The sequence below is a fragment of the Aulonocara stuartgranti genome (assembly GCF_965226115.1).
Source record: "Aulonocara stuartgranti genome assembly, chromosome: 13".
Taxonomy (NCBI): Eukaryota; Metazoa; Chordata; class Actinopteri; order Cichliformes; family Cichlidae; genus Aulonocara; species Aulonocara stuartgranti.
In genome coordinates this window covers 19,294,366-19,310,220 of record NC_138949.1, presented here as the reverse complement: position 1 = coordinate 19,310,220, position 15,855 = coordinate 19,294,366, and the positions used below count along the sequence as shown (strand labels likewise).

Here is a 15,855-nt window from a genome sequence, read left to right as displayed (position 1 = left end):
GATGTGAAGAAAATAGAAGTATAAGGGGAAGCTTACATCTTTGGGAACGACGGGACGGTGTGTTTTCTTATCTTCCTCCCTGTCCACCAGCATGTACCTGGTATGATTAAGCACAGTCATAAACTCAAGAAACAAACAAATGAGGAAAGTTCTGCTGAGTCACACTAGCACTCTTACTCACTTCTCAAGGATGCTCTCTTTAAGTTTCTGGTCTGCCAGTGAGGAAATACTCTTCCCATGGTTTACCTGAGACAAGAGGATCCCATCAAAGACTGCTAAGGAAGGTAGGAGGAACACAAAACCAACGTTTCTGTGTGTATCAGAGACTCACGTTAAGAGGTGTGGGACTGAGTTGAACATCCCCTTCTATGATAAGACGAACAGCTTCCTCCATGTCTCCTTTGGCAATAGACAGGGCGCTGCGAGCCTCAGTCAGACTACACTTGGGAAACATCTCTAGTAAGTGCTGCTCCTGGGCCTCCCACTCAGACACTGGTGGCTAACACAGACACGTGAATATTTGTTAATGGATGTAACAATATCTACAGTAGGACAAAAAGACAAATGCAAATATGTAAAAAAACAATGTGCTGATGTCAGGTGAATCGATAACCTTGGCAGTGGCTCCCTCTGTCTGTGATTTAAGGCACTGCGTTTCTCTTCTTGGTGGCTCACTGGGCAGGCTGGTGAGCTTCAATGAGATCTCTTCTGTCCTTGCCTTGGGGATACCATTTTCTTCACGAGCTAAATAAAAAGGAACAAATAAATTAACATTTAGTAGAATAGTAGAGGTATCAGAATCACACTTTTAGAAACGCTGAGAAAATGAACATGTTTGCCACCTGAGGTCCGAGCAGTAGCTAGTTTTGAAGCCAGACTGAACATCATTTCACAGACTTTGACACTGCAGAATAAAAAGAAAAAAAAACTGTTATTAAAAAAATTAATAAAAATAGAAATAACATTAAAACACATAGTACAGTTGTTATGTGGTTTTCTTAACCCATCCAGAGAAAGGAGAAAGTCTGTTTACCTGTCAATTTCTGCAAAGCCAGGTATGTAAGCTTCTAGCATCTCTGCAAAGTCCTCCACATCAAAGTTCTCCTCAACACTCTGCTGGGAACCAAGATCCTCCAGGACCCCAGTGATGTAAGACAACAGGACATCATCCAGTGTGCTGCATGGCACGGTAAGAAAGGAAGTTATTTCCAAAAGCCATAGAAAATGAGTTTTCAGGCTTAAATGAGGCTGGGGGCTGCTTACCTGAGATCTGCATCAGTAATGTAAGTCTGAATAAATTCCTGCAGTGCACTGTGGATAATTTTGTGGAGGTCCATTACTTTCTCCTGCTGTGAGGTAGAATACGCACAAAAGTCAAAGTGCTGGATGATCACGTCAGTTATGTACTGAGCAGTGGCAAATGCAGACCCTTAAATAACCTAACAGCTGTCACCATTTACCAGATTTGGTACACAGTCAGCTCATGCTGAAATAAACACGTTACAAAACCAGTTGTTACAAAAGCTTGAGATCCAACATCTCTAGCAGGCAGCGATGACTTTTATGCGGGACAGATCTCAAATGTGGTTAGCTGTGATGCAACCATAATATTACAAACTTTGAGGAAAGACTTACCATTGCAATTAGGCAGATTAATTCAGATAGTTAAGCAACAGCCTATCTATGCAGCTAACAACGCTTTAGCACAACACACACACAACTATACAATGACCTCTCTCGTGCTTTGCAGCACAGCATTAGCACTGCAGCTGTTACTTACCCGCTCATGGTTAATTACTAGCATCACGGCTTAGCTATCATAAGCTATACGATATTGTGTGTTGTTATTCACACACATATCACTCGTATTTTCTTAACATCACAAGTGTCTGTTGATCCACAAGGCTAACCTTCATCTGGGCATCTCGTTAGAGAAATAGCTGCAGGCTCTTGGAGAACTAGCGCTAGCAAAGTGGCTTCTCGTTAGCTGACAACAACTACAAGCAAGCTAACACTCAACGCTGAATGCCTAAACGAATGCTGTTACATAAGAGCGGGTTTGTATTGAAGAAAACTTACTGTGAGAGAAATTATGGAGACATGAAGCTAAAAGGTTTTCCCCAGATATATACGGGGAAGACAGGTCAGTACAGGGATTTCTATTCGTGACAACCGCAAACTTGCACGGCACGATTCAAAACATTAGCACGTCACTTCCTCTAAAAATGTTTAATCCTTAATAATGTTGGTTATATTTAATTGAAATAAAAAGGAAATCTAATGCAATTCAGACTGTTTCTTTTGAATCTGCACTGTCAAGCTTAAACACACACACAAAAAACAAAACAACCAAGAGACCATGGTAGAATAATATTTTATTTAACATATGTTTTTTAAATATTCATATATATTCAAGGGACTATCCTGCTCCCTCTTAAAATACACAGTTACTGTGACAAAATATTGCTACAAATAACAAAGAACTACACTCACTGCAGCAACAAGATGCTGAAAATATTCCTAAGAAATTTTGGTCTATATTAAAATAATATCATCACATCATTCTTGCAGATTCGTCAGCTACATATTCATAATGGGAATCTTTTATTCCACTACATCCCTAAGTTGCTACGTTACACTGAAATCTGGTCACTGGAGGCCATTTGAGTATACTGAACTCATTGCTATGTTCAAGAATGTAGTTTGACGAATAAAACACAGCAAAATCCAGTTTGAGATGATTTCAGCTTTGTGACATGGTGGGTTATCCTGGTTATCCAGTGTACCCATTTTATGATGGACGGTAGATAGTAAGTAGATAACTAATGGCGGAAATGCAAAAACATCAGTGTAAGACTTTCTCAGAGCTATTAGTGCTAATACCTACCAGTTCAAGGTCATTGTTACCTTTTTTAAAATGTCACATTTTTTTCCTTAGTGGGTAAAATAAGTATTCAATCAGTCAATGAATGAATGAATGAATGAATGAATGAATGAATGAATCAATCAATGAATGAATCAATCAATCAATCAATCAATCAGTCACAGATACTTCTTAGACACCAACCTCTATGCCACCATGGGCAAAACCAAAAAGCTGTGAAAAGAAGCTGGAATGAGTTACAAGACCATCAGCAAGAACTAGTGACAACTGTTGGTGACCCTCAGTCTGAAGCTCCATACAAGATCTTTGGTTTATGAGGTGAGGATGATCATGAGAAAGTTGGTGGATCAGTCCAAAACTATATGTATGAGTCGGTAAATGATCTGCAGACAGTCAGGACCACAGTCAGTGAGAACACCATTGGTAACACACAATGACTGTAGAAAACAAAAATGAGCTCTTTGGCATCAATTCTACCCACCCTGTTTGGAGAAAGAGAAGTGCTAAGTATGACCCAAAGAACATCATCCCCACAGTCAAGCACAGAGGTGGAAACATTATGATTTGGACTGTTTCTTCTACTAAGCGTACATGCTACTTCACTGCACAGAGGGGCCTATAGACAGAGCCACGTACCATAAAATCATAGCGGAGAGCCTCCTTCTCTAAGCTGTGGATGGATCTTCCAGCATGACAGTGGCCCCAAAAATATTTTCAAGGCAACAAAGGTGTGGGTAACAAGGAAGCACAATAGGGTCATGGATTAACAGCCTTCAGTCCAAGAGGGTCTGCCAAGATGCAGTAAAAGAAGACTAAAGGATTTAGAGAGTTTCTGTAAACAGGAGTGGCCCCAAATCCCTCCTGACATGAATGTAAACCTGGTGACCAACTAGAAGAAATGTCATATCATTATGATTTCCAGTCATGTTTTGCTTGGGGATCAAATGTATATTTCACTCAGTGACATGCAAATCAATTTATAACGTTTGTGTAACATGTTTTCTTCATGATTTTTGGCTGATATTCTGTCCATCTCCATTAAAATGCAACCATAAAAATTAGAGACCGTTCATTTTCTTGCGAGCAAGAAAACTTACAAATTCAGCATGAGATCAAATAATTATTTCCCCCAAAGTATTTTCCAGCTGTCATCAAATATTTTTCTCTTAGAAAATACATTTTATCTTCCACTGCGAACCCAAGATTTACAGTTCATTTGTCTTATTGATACATGTGTAGATTTCTTTTTTTAAATTCCTGACTCAGTGTCTGAATATTGGTCTATTTACCAGCCTATGGTAGGGTGGTAAACAGTCTACTCTCACTTTGACATTATCTTATATCTTTTGCCAGATCCATACATAGTTGATGATCAAGGTGTTATCTGAGGCAACATCAATGATGTCATTAGAGCCTGCTCTCAGTTACCTCCGCCTGTGTTGGTATTATAGCAGATATGTACCTGTAAATCATTAATGCTCATTCAATTGTCTCCTTGCTCCCTTGGCAGTATCTCTTGCCGGCTGTAGTATTTCATCGGGAAATATGGTACACACCACTGATAAAACAAGCAAGAACAATTCTCGACTTGGCTGAACTCTGTTTCAACTCTGAGCTCATGGCTAGACAGGTGGGGCTGAGGTATCAGAGGAGAGCATGTAGTATCTGTATTAAAGGACAGCATGGTGTTTTTCCCCTCTTTGTGTTTTCCCAACACCGAGAACAGCCTGCAAGTAGTAATACACACATTTGAAGAACATATTGTAATATTATATTGCGCATGCTCATACTTAGAACAGCCATTGCTTATACCTTAATGCACGAAACAAGGTTTTAACTGCATTTGCACATGTCCAAACAGAAAATAATAGTCTCAAAAGCCATCTGGAGGTCCTGTTTATAGCTTCTTCTAGTCAAAGTTCAGTAGTTAAATCAACCTCACAGACCATGATAAAGACAAAATTAACTTTTGCCTTTGAAAGGCCAGCTGGAAAAATTTGGGAACTAAGTTAAATGACTATGATTTTTCTGCAAACCCAGAAAGGATTCCTTTTTTTTACTGTTGATATTTTTTTTAGCTTCCAAAAAGGGGGAAATGCCAGAGAAAGTCTGAGACCCGCTGTTTTAAATCAACAGATGTGCTGACACTGGGTGGCAGCATTGAGTTATTAGTGACAAGAGGACCTCTTCTATTTTTTGAAAAGATAGCATTCTCATGAGACCTTTCAGTTGGAGAAAAATAAAATAAAAATAAATGAAAGCAAGAAAAGAATTTTAGAATATCTTTGTGTATTTTCCACAACCTCCTGGGATGGCGAGATGCTCCCAATGTTACGTTTTTAAATGCAAAAATGAATTATGTAAAAAACAAAAAAACAGACAGAAAAGTTCAATTTAAGAGTGCAAATTTGGATTAATAACAGTTGTGTCGATGATGTTGGGGTTGGAAGTTGTTAAAAGTCACCTATAATTTTGTCCTATCTGAAAGCATTAACCCATGCTGATGTACAAATTTAGGTTTCTTTGATTTGGTTTTATGAGTGAAGACTTTCTCTGTGCATACAGTGGCTACAGTGCATTCAGTGTGAGTGGGAGACATGTTTGGACTGCTTGTACTGGGTTGACCTCAGCCTGTGCTGTGAGCAGAATTGTTAAATTTGGACTTGAGTGAACGAAAATGGAATAGAATATACCAGTAATGTGAATGTACAGCTGAGGGTTAGTGAGGTTTTTTTTCCTGCTATTGCTGCAGGCCTTTTTAAGGTTCAGAAGAAAACATTTACTTCTATAAAACATGTGGAGCATTTAAAACAAGTCATATTAATGCTTACAGATGGCTAACACTGTAAATAATTACAAAGATTGTTTTAGACTTTTAGTTTTAACCTAAAGACATGGAAGAGCAGGTTGATTAAGTTAAAGTGGTGTGGCAAAACTGTATCCTTTTGATTGTTTTGTGCATGCGTGTGGCGGAATGATAATTCAACATAATTGCGTAGTTTTCTTTTTTCGAAATTTAATTGTAAAAGTTTAAAATTGACCGCTTAAGCATGTCCAAAGACATAACAAATAGGAAATAAATGCATTTCTTCTGCATTTAAATCCAATCAAAAGCGTTGTACAAAATGTCTAAAGTGGTGAATTTTATTCAGAAAATACAAAAAATTAAAAAATGAACTTAAAAACTTACCTTTTACACAATAATGTGAGTGGGAGATAAATTTAATATGTGCTAATGGTATGTTTATACATTTCTGTTCTTATATGCCAGGGTACAATCAAGCATGTCATGCAACAATGTCGAGGCAGGGCACATAATGTGGATATTGTACTGGTGGCACAGATTTCCATTTTCACACAGACAATGGGGGCTGGGGGTTGGCTGAGGCAGTGTCTGAGAAAAAAAAGAAAAGAAGGTATTTTACAGTTCTCATCAGACTCACCAAAACACTGAATGATTTAATGCCAAATTAATTACCCCTTACCCAACTTTAGACAATAATGCTCGGAGCCGTCTGTCGGAACGGTATTCTTCTATTAACAGTCGCTTTGCAGTTCAGCCAGAGTGATTTCATATTTAGATTTTATTGTATTTTCTCAGTGAGTGCGTGGCATTGCATCCACAATAGAACGGTGCAGAATTATTTCACATTTTCTGTTGAGTCACCTGTGCAGCGCAGATGGGATCAGCACACTCAGCGGAGGCAGAATTTGTTAAACAGTTAACAGATCTGTTCCTAAGCATTACAAAAGGAGCATTTACGAAGTGAATTCAAGCACAGTGTGGTTTAATTAGTTGAAACTTTTATAATATAAGGCTTTCTTCACAATCATAACCTAAGGTATGTTTAATCAAATCAGATGCTTGAAATCCATTTCTCCTCTCTCTGCTTGGTTTTGAAGGTCATAGATTTCAAAGCCAGACCGTGTAGATTTTTTACAAAAGCACCATATTAACAACACTCATGAAATCAAAGCGGGCATATGAATTTAATTAAATGTTACCTTTTACACTTTTTCCCCCCCTTAACAAAAGCTGCCAGTTAGTGACTTGAGAGAACTTGGAGCATAAGCACAAGATACGCTGGCTTGTTGTTCGAGGGTGAGGCTGACCTGGTCCAGATCCGGGCCACCTGTGTGGCCTAGCCTGCCCTCTCATCTGCCTCCTGTCCTGGCTCCAGGAAATGGTCACTAGGCTTCCCACTGGCTCTTTCCATCCTCTTCTACTTCCCCCATCACCTTCAACACAGAAATCAGAGCTAGGTTAACAGGATGTTTAGAAAAATCTTAATTTGTATCTGGAAATAACATAAAAAAATATACATTTAATTATGATATGAATATATATTTTTTTGTCGAGCTACAGCAACAAGCAGAGAGATTCAAATCCCAACTAGCTTAGGTTTATCTCAGTAAATGGATTGGTCTCTCTTGTCTTAGTCTGCGTGTCTCTGTTCAGCAGTCGATAGGTTAACCTGCCTGTGGCATCCATCTTGTGTGGCCCGCCTCACATTACCATTGATCTGAGGGAAATAAAGAGCACACGTGTTATTATATACAGCCCAGAAAAACACCCTCTCACAGTGATGGAGTGAACAGGCCAAATGTATGAAATATTGCCCCTCCGACATATTCAGTCTTCCTGTCAATAGTGCAGCCTTTGCCCACAACCTGGATCAATAGGGACTTTTATCTTTTCACGATAACACATAACGATGCCTGTTGTCTTCTTCTGATATTGAAGTTTTAATTTTGTCCGCCACTCTTTTTTTTTTTCTTAAACCATCCTTGCTGATATGTACATTTGTATTTGCTTTTACGGCATCTCTTTCTTTCTCTCTCAGTGTTTTTTTCCTAAAGAAATATAATTGGCGTGGGCCTGCTTGTCTGAGACGTGGCAGTTACAAATTTACATGTTGGTTTTCTGGACGTTTCTCTGAAGCTTTTGGGGGTCTCTCATGTGTGAGACTGCTCAGCGGAGAGAAGACACCCCTCTGTAAAAACATCTGTTGTGGAAATGGCTGTCAGACTCCCTTTTGTGGGCTTCGTCTCCTCCTTGCGCAGAGATTGTCATTTGTTTTGATCATTTATGTGGGTGAAAGAATAATAATAAAAAATCTGGAGAATATTCCCATGTAGTTAAGCTATCTACAGGAGGTTGTGCCTTTTTTAATGGAAGGCAACATTTCCATGTTTTAGTGGCACAGTGCAGCTGGCACATCGAGGCATGTCATGTAACTATGTTATTTAATGTAAATCTAAACTATAATTCTCTGGGAGCAATATGGCAAAGTAAAGTTTTTAGAAACATTTTGCAATTTACCAATTCAGTAAGCATACATCCCCCCATGCATTTAGCGTTATCGACAGCGGCTTAAAAATGATAACAAAAATTATTCATGACGCGATGATTGTTATCACAATAGGGAAGAAGTCAGTGGAGAAGAGAAATTGGCATTGTGCTATATTGTTTCGAACGATTTCATTGTGCAAAACACAATTTATTTACTTTGTCAGATTTGTATGAGTGAATGAAGAAGTCATTTTGATGTCATGAGTAGTAGCTAGTCTAGTAAACAAGTACACTACAGCTCATAGACGATGAATAAAAAAGATGCTGTTTTAGTTTATTGTCAACAAGAAGTTTGCCTTCTGTAGGGACTGCAGGTGCCACAAAAGTCAAATGTGACTGAAATGACTTGGTAACTCCTAAGACTTTTATTCTACAGCAATGCCCTGTTTGTACAAATGTACGCCGACTGATATTCTCTTTTGTAGTCTTTTAGTGATTTTACTCAGACTTGAGCCAAATTTGATTTGGGATTTGTGGAAAAGTGCATCATGACAGCTGTGACCCACTTTGAAATGATAAAAAACATTACATTTTCACATTTAACCTGTCTTTGTATGATTTCCACAAAACAGTTTTGGTTGGATGTTTCCTTAAGAACCTCTTCTACGTTGTTACATTGTTTTTTTTTTTCTTTCTTGTTTCGAAGTACGGCATTAATACTCCAAAGTGTTGGTGTACACACTGACTAAATCCTGACTGCAATGTACAGTTGGTTTACAGTGTATATAATAATATTATCTTGTGTCATTTCTGTCTGAACAGTCTAAATGTTATACGCGAGACACAGTTTAAAGATATCTACATTTAAATGGATCATAGCTATAAGATCCTTGTGGGAATTAATGCAGTACTTGTGACTGTGTGATTTTTCCTGAGGAACAGGTGAATGTTTGAGTAGAGTGACACCCCATAAACTAGCTGATAACCTGTTCCTGCGTCTTCTTATCTGTCTTCCAGACAATCCCTGCTCCCTGAGCACGTTGTCATTTCCCCTCAGGCCCATTATCAGATCCCCTCTGTGGGCTCCCAGCAGCTGCAGTCATTGTGGAAGACTCTACTTTTATAGCACCATGATGTCTGTGACAGGATTTTTATTTTTTATTTTTTATGAGGAAATATATGCTCTATTTAACTTGTTTGGATAGTAGTTTCCTTCTTTTTTAATGCATGTTAACACAATACTAGAAAAATATAATAATGCCGTTTTGTATTAAAAAATATTCTGAAAACATGACAACTGTAAAAGATATATCAAACATATCATAAAAAGAAGAAGGATTAAATATTAAATATTAAATTTAACATATCATTGTTGTGCTATTTTCCCCAAGCTATATCATCAGTAATTTTTTCCAATTATGTTTCAGCACTGATCGGCCCCTCTACTATCTGTGGGAAATATGTTATCTCTCTCTGCCATTCATGTACACATTTATTGGTTTCCAAGTCTCTGGGATCAATCTTTTGGCCACCAGAGGAGCATAACTAATGGCAACATTAGAATGGCTTTGTGAGAGGGACTGGCCGGATGCGGGTTAACCAAGCAGGAAATAATCTAGGATTTTATATCCTGCATGAATGGCCATAGGATATGCTGAGAATAAATTAATCCCCCCCCCACCCTGTCCAAATTTTAGCAGAGAGGTTATCTTTTCAATGAAACACTTTCAGAGAGGCAGGTGAGTTTGTTTGTCTGATTTTCTTGAGGGAGGGTGTCCCCCCGCTGCATGCACAGATGTGAAATTTCTGAGCAGATAATGATCGTCATCTTAATGCTCAGCCAGGGTCAGACTATCTATTCTCTGTCTGACCGCAGGTCTAGACAGTCTTCCTCTGGAAAGCCTTTTCCCCTTCTTTTTAAAGACCCACTTCTATTTTCCTGTTGTGCCCAAACAAGGATTTTATAAAACGGGTGACATAGCCACACAAGCTGTCTGTCGAATCCCCCTTAATTAAAGTGACGTTTAAAGCCTTCCTTAGACACTAATAAACCCCCTCTCCATTAAGATCCTCCTAATTACTGTGTGCAAAGGAAAAAGGGACACACACAGACAGACAGTGTGGAGGTAAGCCTGCTGGCATTTGGCCCCATAAGCTGAGTGCCACACAAAAGAAAATGTCCCCTGGGTTACCCATCCTACCAGAGAGAGAGAGTCCTTTTTTTTTTCTAACCACCCCCTCTTCTCCTGTCTTCTTCTTATGAATGAAAGTATATGACATGCGGGGCTGAGTGTCCATTCATGGAGCTGGTGGAATGTGGGAATAAGGGCTTTGAATGAAGCATGAAACACAGACACCTGATTAGTCATTAAACAAGCTTTTGACATTAGCAGTGTTTAAATGGGCATGCTGGAAGTGGGAGCGCTGTCATCAATAAACACCAATCCAGTCAAGTGAGGATGATTGGAAAAGGTATTTAGTGTAAACTTAAAGATACAGCCATCCTCCTAGTGCTGGTGAAACCTGAGTATCTGTAGACCTTACGTGTTTTACATGATGTTTTGCAATGCTGCATAGCACTCCCACGTTGGTCCAACGTGGCTTTGTAGTGGATGAAATTGATGTGGACAAGAGAAACTCGTGTTGTTACACCTAACACTAAGCAGTAACCGTCCACACACTGAGCACCGAGTCACAACAGCTTCGTGGAAGAGGCAAACCCAGAAAGGTTAACCATGTTTGGTTCATGTCCTGGTCTGCAGATTAATGACATTAACGAAGTTTCCATTATTCGCGCAACTGGGGGAGACAAGGGCGTCCATGCGGAAAGCCACATGACCGAAGCAGAGATAAGAGAAAATGAAATACGTCTTCGTGGAGACAGGAGGGGCCAGGAAGTGCCACTCCAAATTAGCTGCAGGCCCAGTTTGTTGTTACTTCATTAACCCAACAGCCCCGGGAAAAATAAAAAGCCGGGTCACAACCTTTAGCAACAGGGAGGCCTGAAATTTGCAAAGAGCAGCCCTGTCAAACTTTTACTACATGTAACTGCTGACAGAGTACAGACAAGTTTCAGTCACTGTTTCATTGTAACTTTTTACCAAATAATTTGAGGTTAATTCAGTTTTATTGGATGTAATTTCATATTAAAAGTGATAATAAACACCGGCATTACCTTGTTGCCATTGCCATGTTTTTGATCATTTACACAGGTGTGTTGTTCTGTCTTACTTTTTTTTATTAACTTTATCTCCATCTAGCCAGTGATCGGCTTCCTAAAAAAAAGACGAACCAATCAGTATGTATCGGTATTGATTTACATCTTTCTCAAACTCAACATCAATACAACGTCTGTTCTTGATTGAGCTGACAGCATGTTATGTCTATAAAATGTAATACATTAAGTATTATTCTCAGCCAAACAACCAGTCTTCAGGACACAGATCAGACAAAAAACTCAGCCGTGTTACTTCAAACTGTGCAGTTATATATTGATATATCTGTTGTGAAAGGAGACGAGCAAATTACTGATCGTCAGTATCAAACCATGTGGATTGTGCCCCTTTGTTGATCTTTAATATATGGTAGCGAACTTCAAAACAGAGCCGTGGTGTATAATGCCGTCCTTGTTGTTGTAACACGAGCAGAGCAGCGGCTCTTTATTTGCAGGCAGTGACTTTATTAGAGTCTATGGTTACAGACCCTTGGAAGGAAGGCTATTGTATTCTCACCCCTTCTCTGGCAAACCTAGCTCTGCTGCACTCTTCCTTTGTAAGCTCTTAGAAATCTGAAGCTAGTATGCATTACTTTGAGTATGTTTTGAATTTTGAGCTATATTTTAATCAGTAGAAGTATGTAGTCTGGTATTTATATAATGTTTTTTAATGAGCACTCAAAGCAGTTTTCAGACTGTCACATCTACTCATTTACGCACATATTCAAACAATGCTTTCTTAAATGCCTTTAAATGCATCATTGGGGGGAATTTCAGGTGGAGTATCATGCCTGAGGATAATATGAACTATTATAAATATGGAGAAGATGGGGATTGAACTACAGACCTTCTGTTTAGTAGACAACCCACTCTACCCACTGAGGCTCATGGATTTGCTTCATGTTTGTCTCTTAAAAAGCCTTTAAGTTAGCTTAAGTACATTTCCCCCCTCACTCACTCACTTACACACACACACGCACACACACACACACACACACACAACACAACACAAACACACACCTACTCAGCAACATGGATCAGCAGCAGCTGACTTGGCTAGAAACTCTGTGGCACAGGTAGACAGAAGCAGGGTCCAGAGAGTATCTACTGAGGCTGCAGACACATCTGCCTGCTTGATTTCACCTGGTAACTGAGCATGTAGTATTTACTTCTCAGCTGAAATGCAATCAGTGGCTGGTAGCTGGCAAAGAAGCAATGAGCCTGTGATTAGGTGCAGTCCCTCCCCGCCCCACGCCTTTCAAGGAGTAAGGCAGAGTTTGAGCTGAAGAAGTAGCACAGAAAATATATTGCAGTAGTTTGGTCTCTCACACCAAACTGCATGTAAATTTTAAAACACGGTGAAGGAAAAGTTGATTTAGTTTTGACGTCAGGGAGCTGTGTGGCATTAAACTGATTAATACTAAAGCTATCACTATAGGAAACACATAAATGACAGCTAACTATAACTGTTTCGCCATATGTGGAGAGTTTTAATATCCTATTTGGGAGCTGTGTCAGTACTAAAAAGAAGCGCTTTCTGAAGTCCTGGTGTTGTATGTGTTAGGAAAAACTGCTGAAGTCCTACGGTAGAGTGGCTCTTGTGCCCATGTAAACATTTTACATCCTCGAGACAAGAGTCACCTCTCTAATCTGACTGAAGACTCTGTGGAGAGGTCCTTTATCCCACCCTGTTTTAACTGGTTGCTCACAGAAGAGCCATTTACCTCCACTAATGGGGAGTGAGTCTTTCACCAGGGCCTGTTTGCCTCTCAACACTCTGAAAGAAACTTTGCCAGAGAGGAGACATTAAGAAAACCAGCTAATCTGCAGCAGTCTATCTGTGTCTACCTAGGGAGCAGAGCGAGCTCTGTGGTGCCTCTTCAAGAGGCTTCTCTTCACAGCTGCTATAAAAGTGTCAGCACTTTTCAGTTACCCTGATAAAGACAGGGGTTAAACAAAAAAAGTGATAGCCATTTTTTGGTCCCCTGAATGCTTAAAAATGAATGATTTATTATTATTTATGCCTGTGTTTATTGGAATATTTCATGTACTTATGTGCAACAGCATTCCCATGTTCAATAATTCTGGAAAAGCAAAGTAATGACCTGATGTGTTTTAAGAAGACTAAAAATCCAATGCAAGTCATTAGAAGCTAGCATGCTAATCTTCGCCTTATTTTAGCATAATGACCAGCTAACATTTGCTAATTAGCAAAAGATATAAAGTAGGACTTTAAAGTAGGAGAAGTAATTTTCTTGCACTCAAGTACACATACTGGGGTTTGACCTGGTAATAACGCTGGTAAAAGTGTTCAATGATCCCCAGAGTTAAATTATCCTGAAGGGAACAACGCATGTAACCATCATCAAAATCCATCCAGCTACAAGGAGGACATTTTGCTGTTGGCCAATTGTAAACCTGCTGGTAGCAATTTGGAAAACCAGCAGATCAAAGCGTTAAGTCCATCATCTGTTGAACTTATAAAAATATGTTAGTTCATGCAGTAGTTTCTGAGAAATTCAGTCTGGACCTACCAGTATTAGCATCCTTACCCTAGACCCACCTTGCTAGGTTAAAAAATAATACCAATAATACAACTACCACTGACAATTAATTTAATTATCTGAAACATCTAAAAGAAATACCAAATACTGGAAAATAAGAATTAATTTTACCTGATGCTAAATTCTCATTATAGCACCCCATTCAAACCAAAATGTTGATTTTTAATACCACATGTTTGCAATCTAGTAATAAAGCCTCACTCTCTTCATAAGGAACCAGAAGATCGAGTTGTTCTGGGAAGAACAGAAGCTCTACAATCAAAGCCCAGTCACTGTTACTTACCTTTGTTTGTAACAGTGGGGCCTGTTAGCTCTCAGGCACTCGGTCTTTACTGACCATTTATGGAGCAATCCTACTGTGGCAGGAGTGCTAGACCAAGGTCATTAGTGGCTGCGACCACAGTGACCCGTCATTAAAGATGGGACAAATAAACACAGGAGGAACTTGGTAAAATAGGGATAATCTGCCAGCCACAATGGCAGGTAGCTGGCAGGCTAGACAGAGTGGGGAAAAAGCAATTTGAGCAAGACAGGTGCAGCTGGGTAGGATGAGACTGAAGGGCTAATGTTTGAATGTTTTAGCTTTGCACAAATATAATAAAATGGCAGAATCAGAAATATACAACATGCACACACAGGCAGCTACATCAGTGTACTCACAGCCATACAGCTAAAGTGCAAACACCCCACTCACATGAACGCCAAATGTGTTTGTTGCGATAGATACCGTATGGACGGATGTATTTTCAGCAGTAAAGCAGGGCCCTGAGGGTGCCTGCTGTCAGATTGTACACCAGGGATCATCTGTGACACAGTGACACTGATCCCCACGTGTCATAGACAATGCTACCCTAACACCACTGTATTTAAAAGTGTGTGTGTGTTTACTTTCCTCATTTATTGTCCATCTTTTTGGAAATCAATCTATCATTTACTAATTCATACAGCTCCAGTACACTTTGTGTAAAAAACACTGGAAAGCGCTGGGAGGTGCTGTAAGTTGTACTGCTCATGTTTGGCCAGTTGAGGCCATGCTTTCCTTTAGGGTGAGTAGAGCCTGTTTTCAGCCTGTCACTCTGGCCCACTTCTTTCCTCACACCGATGCTGTCGACTATATATGGGTCACGCTAAAAGAAACATTTACATAATCTATCATTTTTAGGCAGCAGTGACAAAAAGGGTTCAAATGATATATTTTTGCTCTGTGTTTAATTTCAATACAGCTCAATGCATTTTACATGGTTTTCATTTCTGGAATGTGTAGTTGTTAGCTTGTAAAATATGTTCTTAGGACAATAGGAATGCTTTGCACCTTAAAATACCTAACAGAAAGAAAAGCTTTAATAACTTAACAGACAATTTGATTCATTTCTTCAGAATGTGTACTTTACTTGTGTTTCACATTTTTTAGTTATATTTTAATGCATATATTGTTAATGACGTGAGGAAGTTACCTACAAAGGAAACACTGCTAAAATTTACATTTTAGGGTCTTTGAGTAATTTTTTGTTAGCATCAATCTTAAGGATATGGCAATTTAAGTAAAACTAAAATGAGCGAAAAGGGAATTTATACATAAATTTACACCACAAACATGACATAAAACATATGAGTATAAATAAAGGGGAGGCTACTACTGAGTTTGGCTCCGACTCTGATCCAGCTGCAGTGGTCCGTATCCCATGTTGGTCAGTCTCTTTCCATCCTTTCCACTGAAAACCACCATAAGCTTGTCAAATAAGTAAAGCCAGGGAGATGTGTGCCTGTGAAAGGGATATACTCATCCTGCTAGTGGACACAGAGACGCTCTTTTGTTTCCTGGCATGTCTCACATACTTTCAGAGGCCCGATAAGCCCCAGCACCATGAAACACTGCTTTATGTTTGGCCTCGCCAGCGTC

The 15,855-nt window shown here is 39.3% G+C and overlaps 1 protein-coding gene across 4 annotated transcripts in view; it reads right to left on the bottom strand.

Annotated features, from left to right (window-relative positions):
* The window catches only part of cuedc2 (CUE domain containing 2), a 301,441-nt gene extending 299,234 nt beyond the window's left edge, over positions 1-2,207 (bottom strand). For 2 of the 4 annotated variants that reach the window (XR_014280354.1, XM_082556316.1), the window contains exons 1-8: positions 1,781-2,065; positions 1,264-1,349; positions 1,034-1,177; positions 843-904; positions 614-744; positions 332-499; positions 182-246; positions 37-97 (exon numbers count right to left, since the gene is read on the bottom strand). Coding sequence is in view for 3 of the 4 variants with exons in the window: in XM_082556316.1 (XP_082412442.1) it covers positions 37-97; positions 182-246; positions 332-499; positions 614-744; positions 843-904; positions 1,034-1,177; positions 1,264-1,349; positions 1,781-1,804 (741 nt within the window). In the remaining variant the exon portion in view is untranslated. The other 2 variants (XM_082556318.1, XM_082556317.1) reach the window with 2 other exon arrangements.
* Between the last annotated feature and the right edge of the window lie 13,648 nt (positions 2,208-15,855).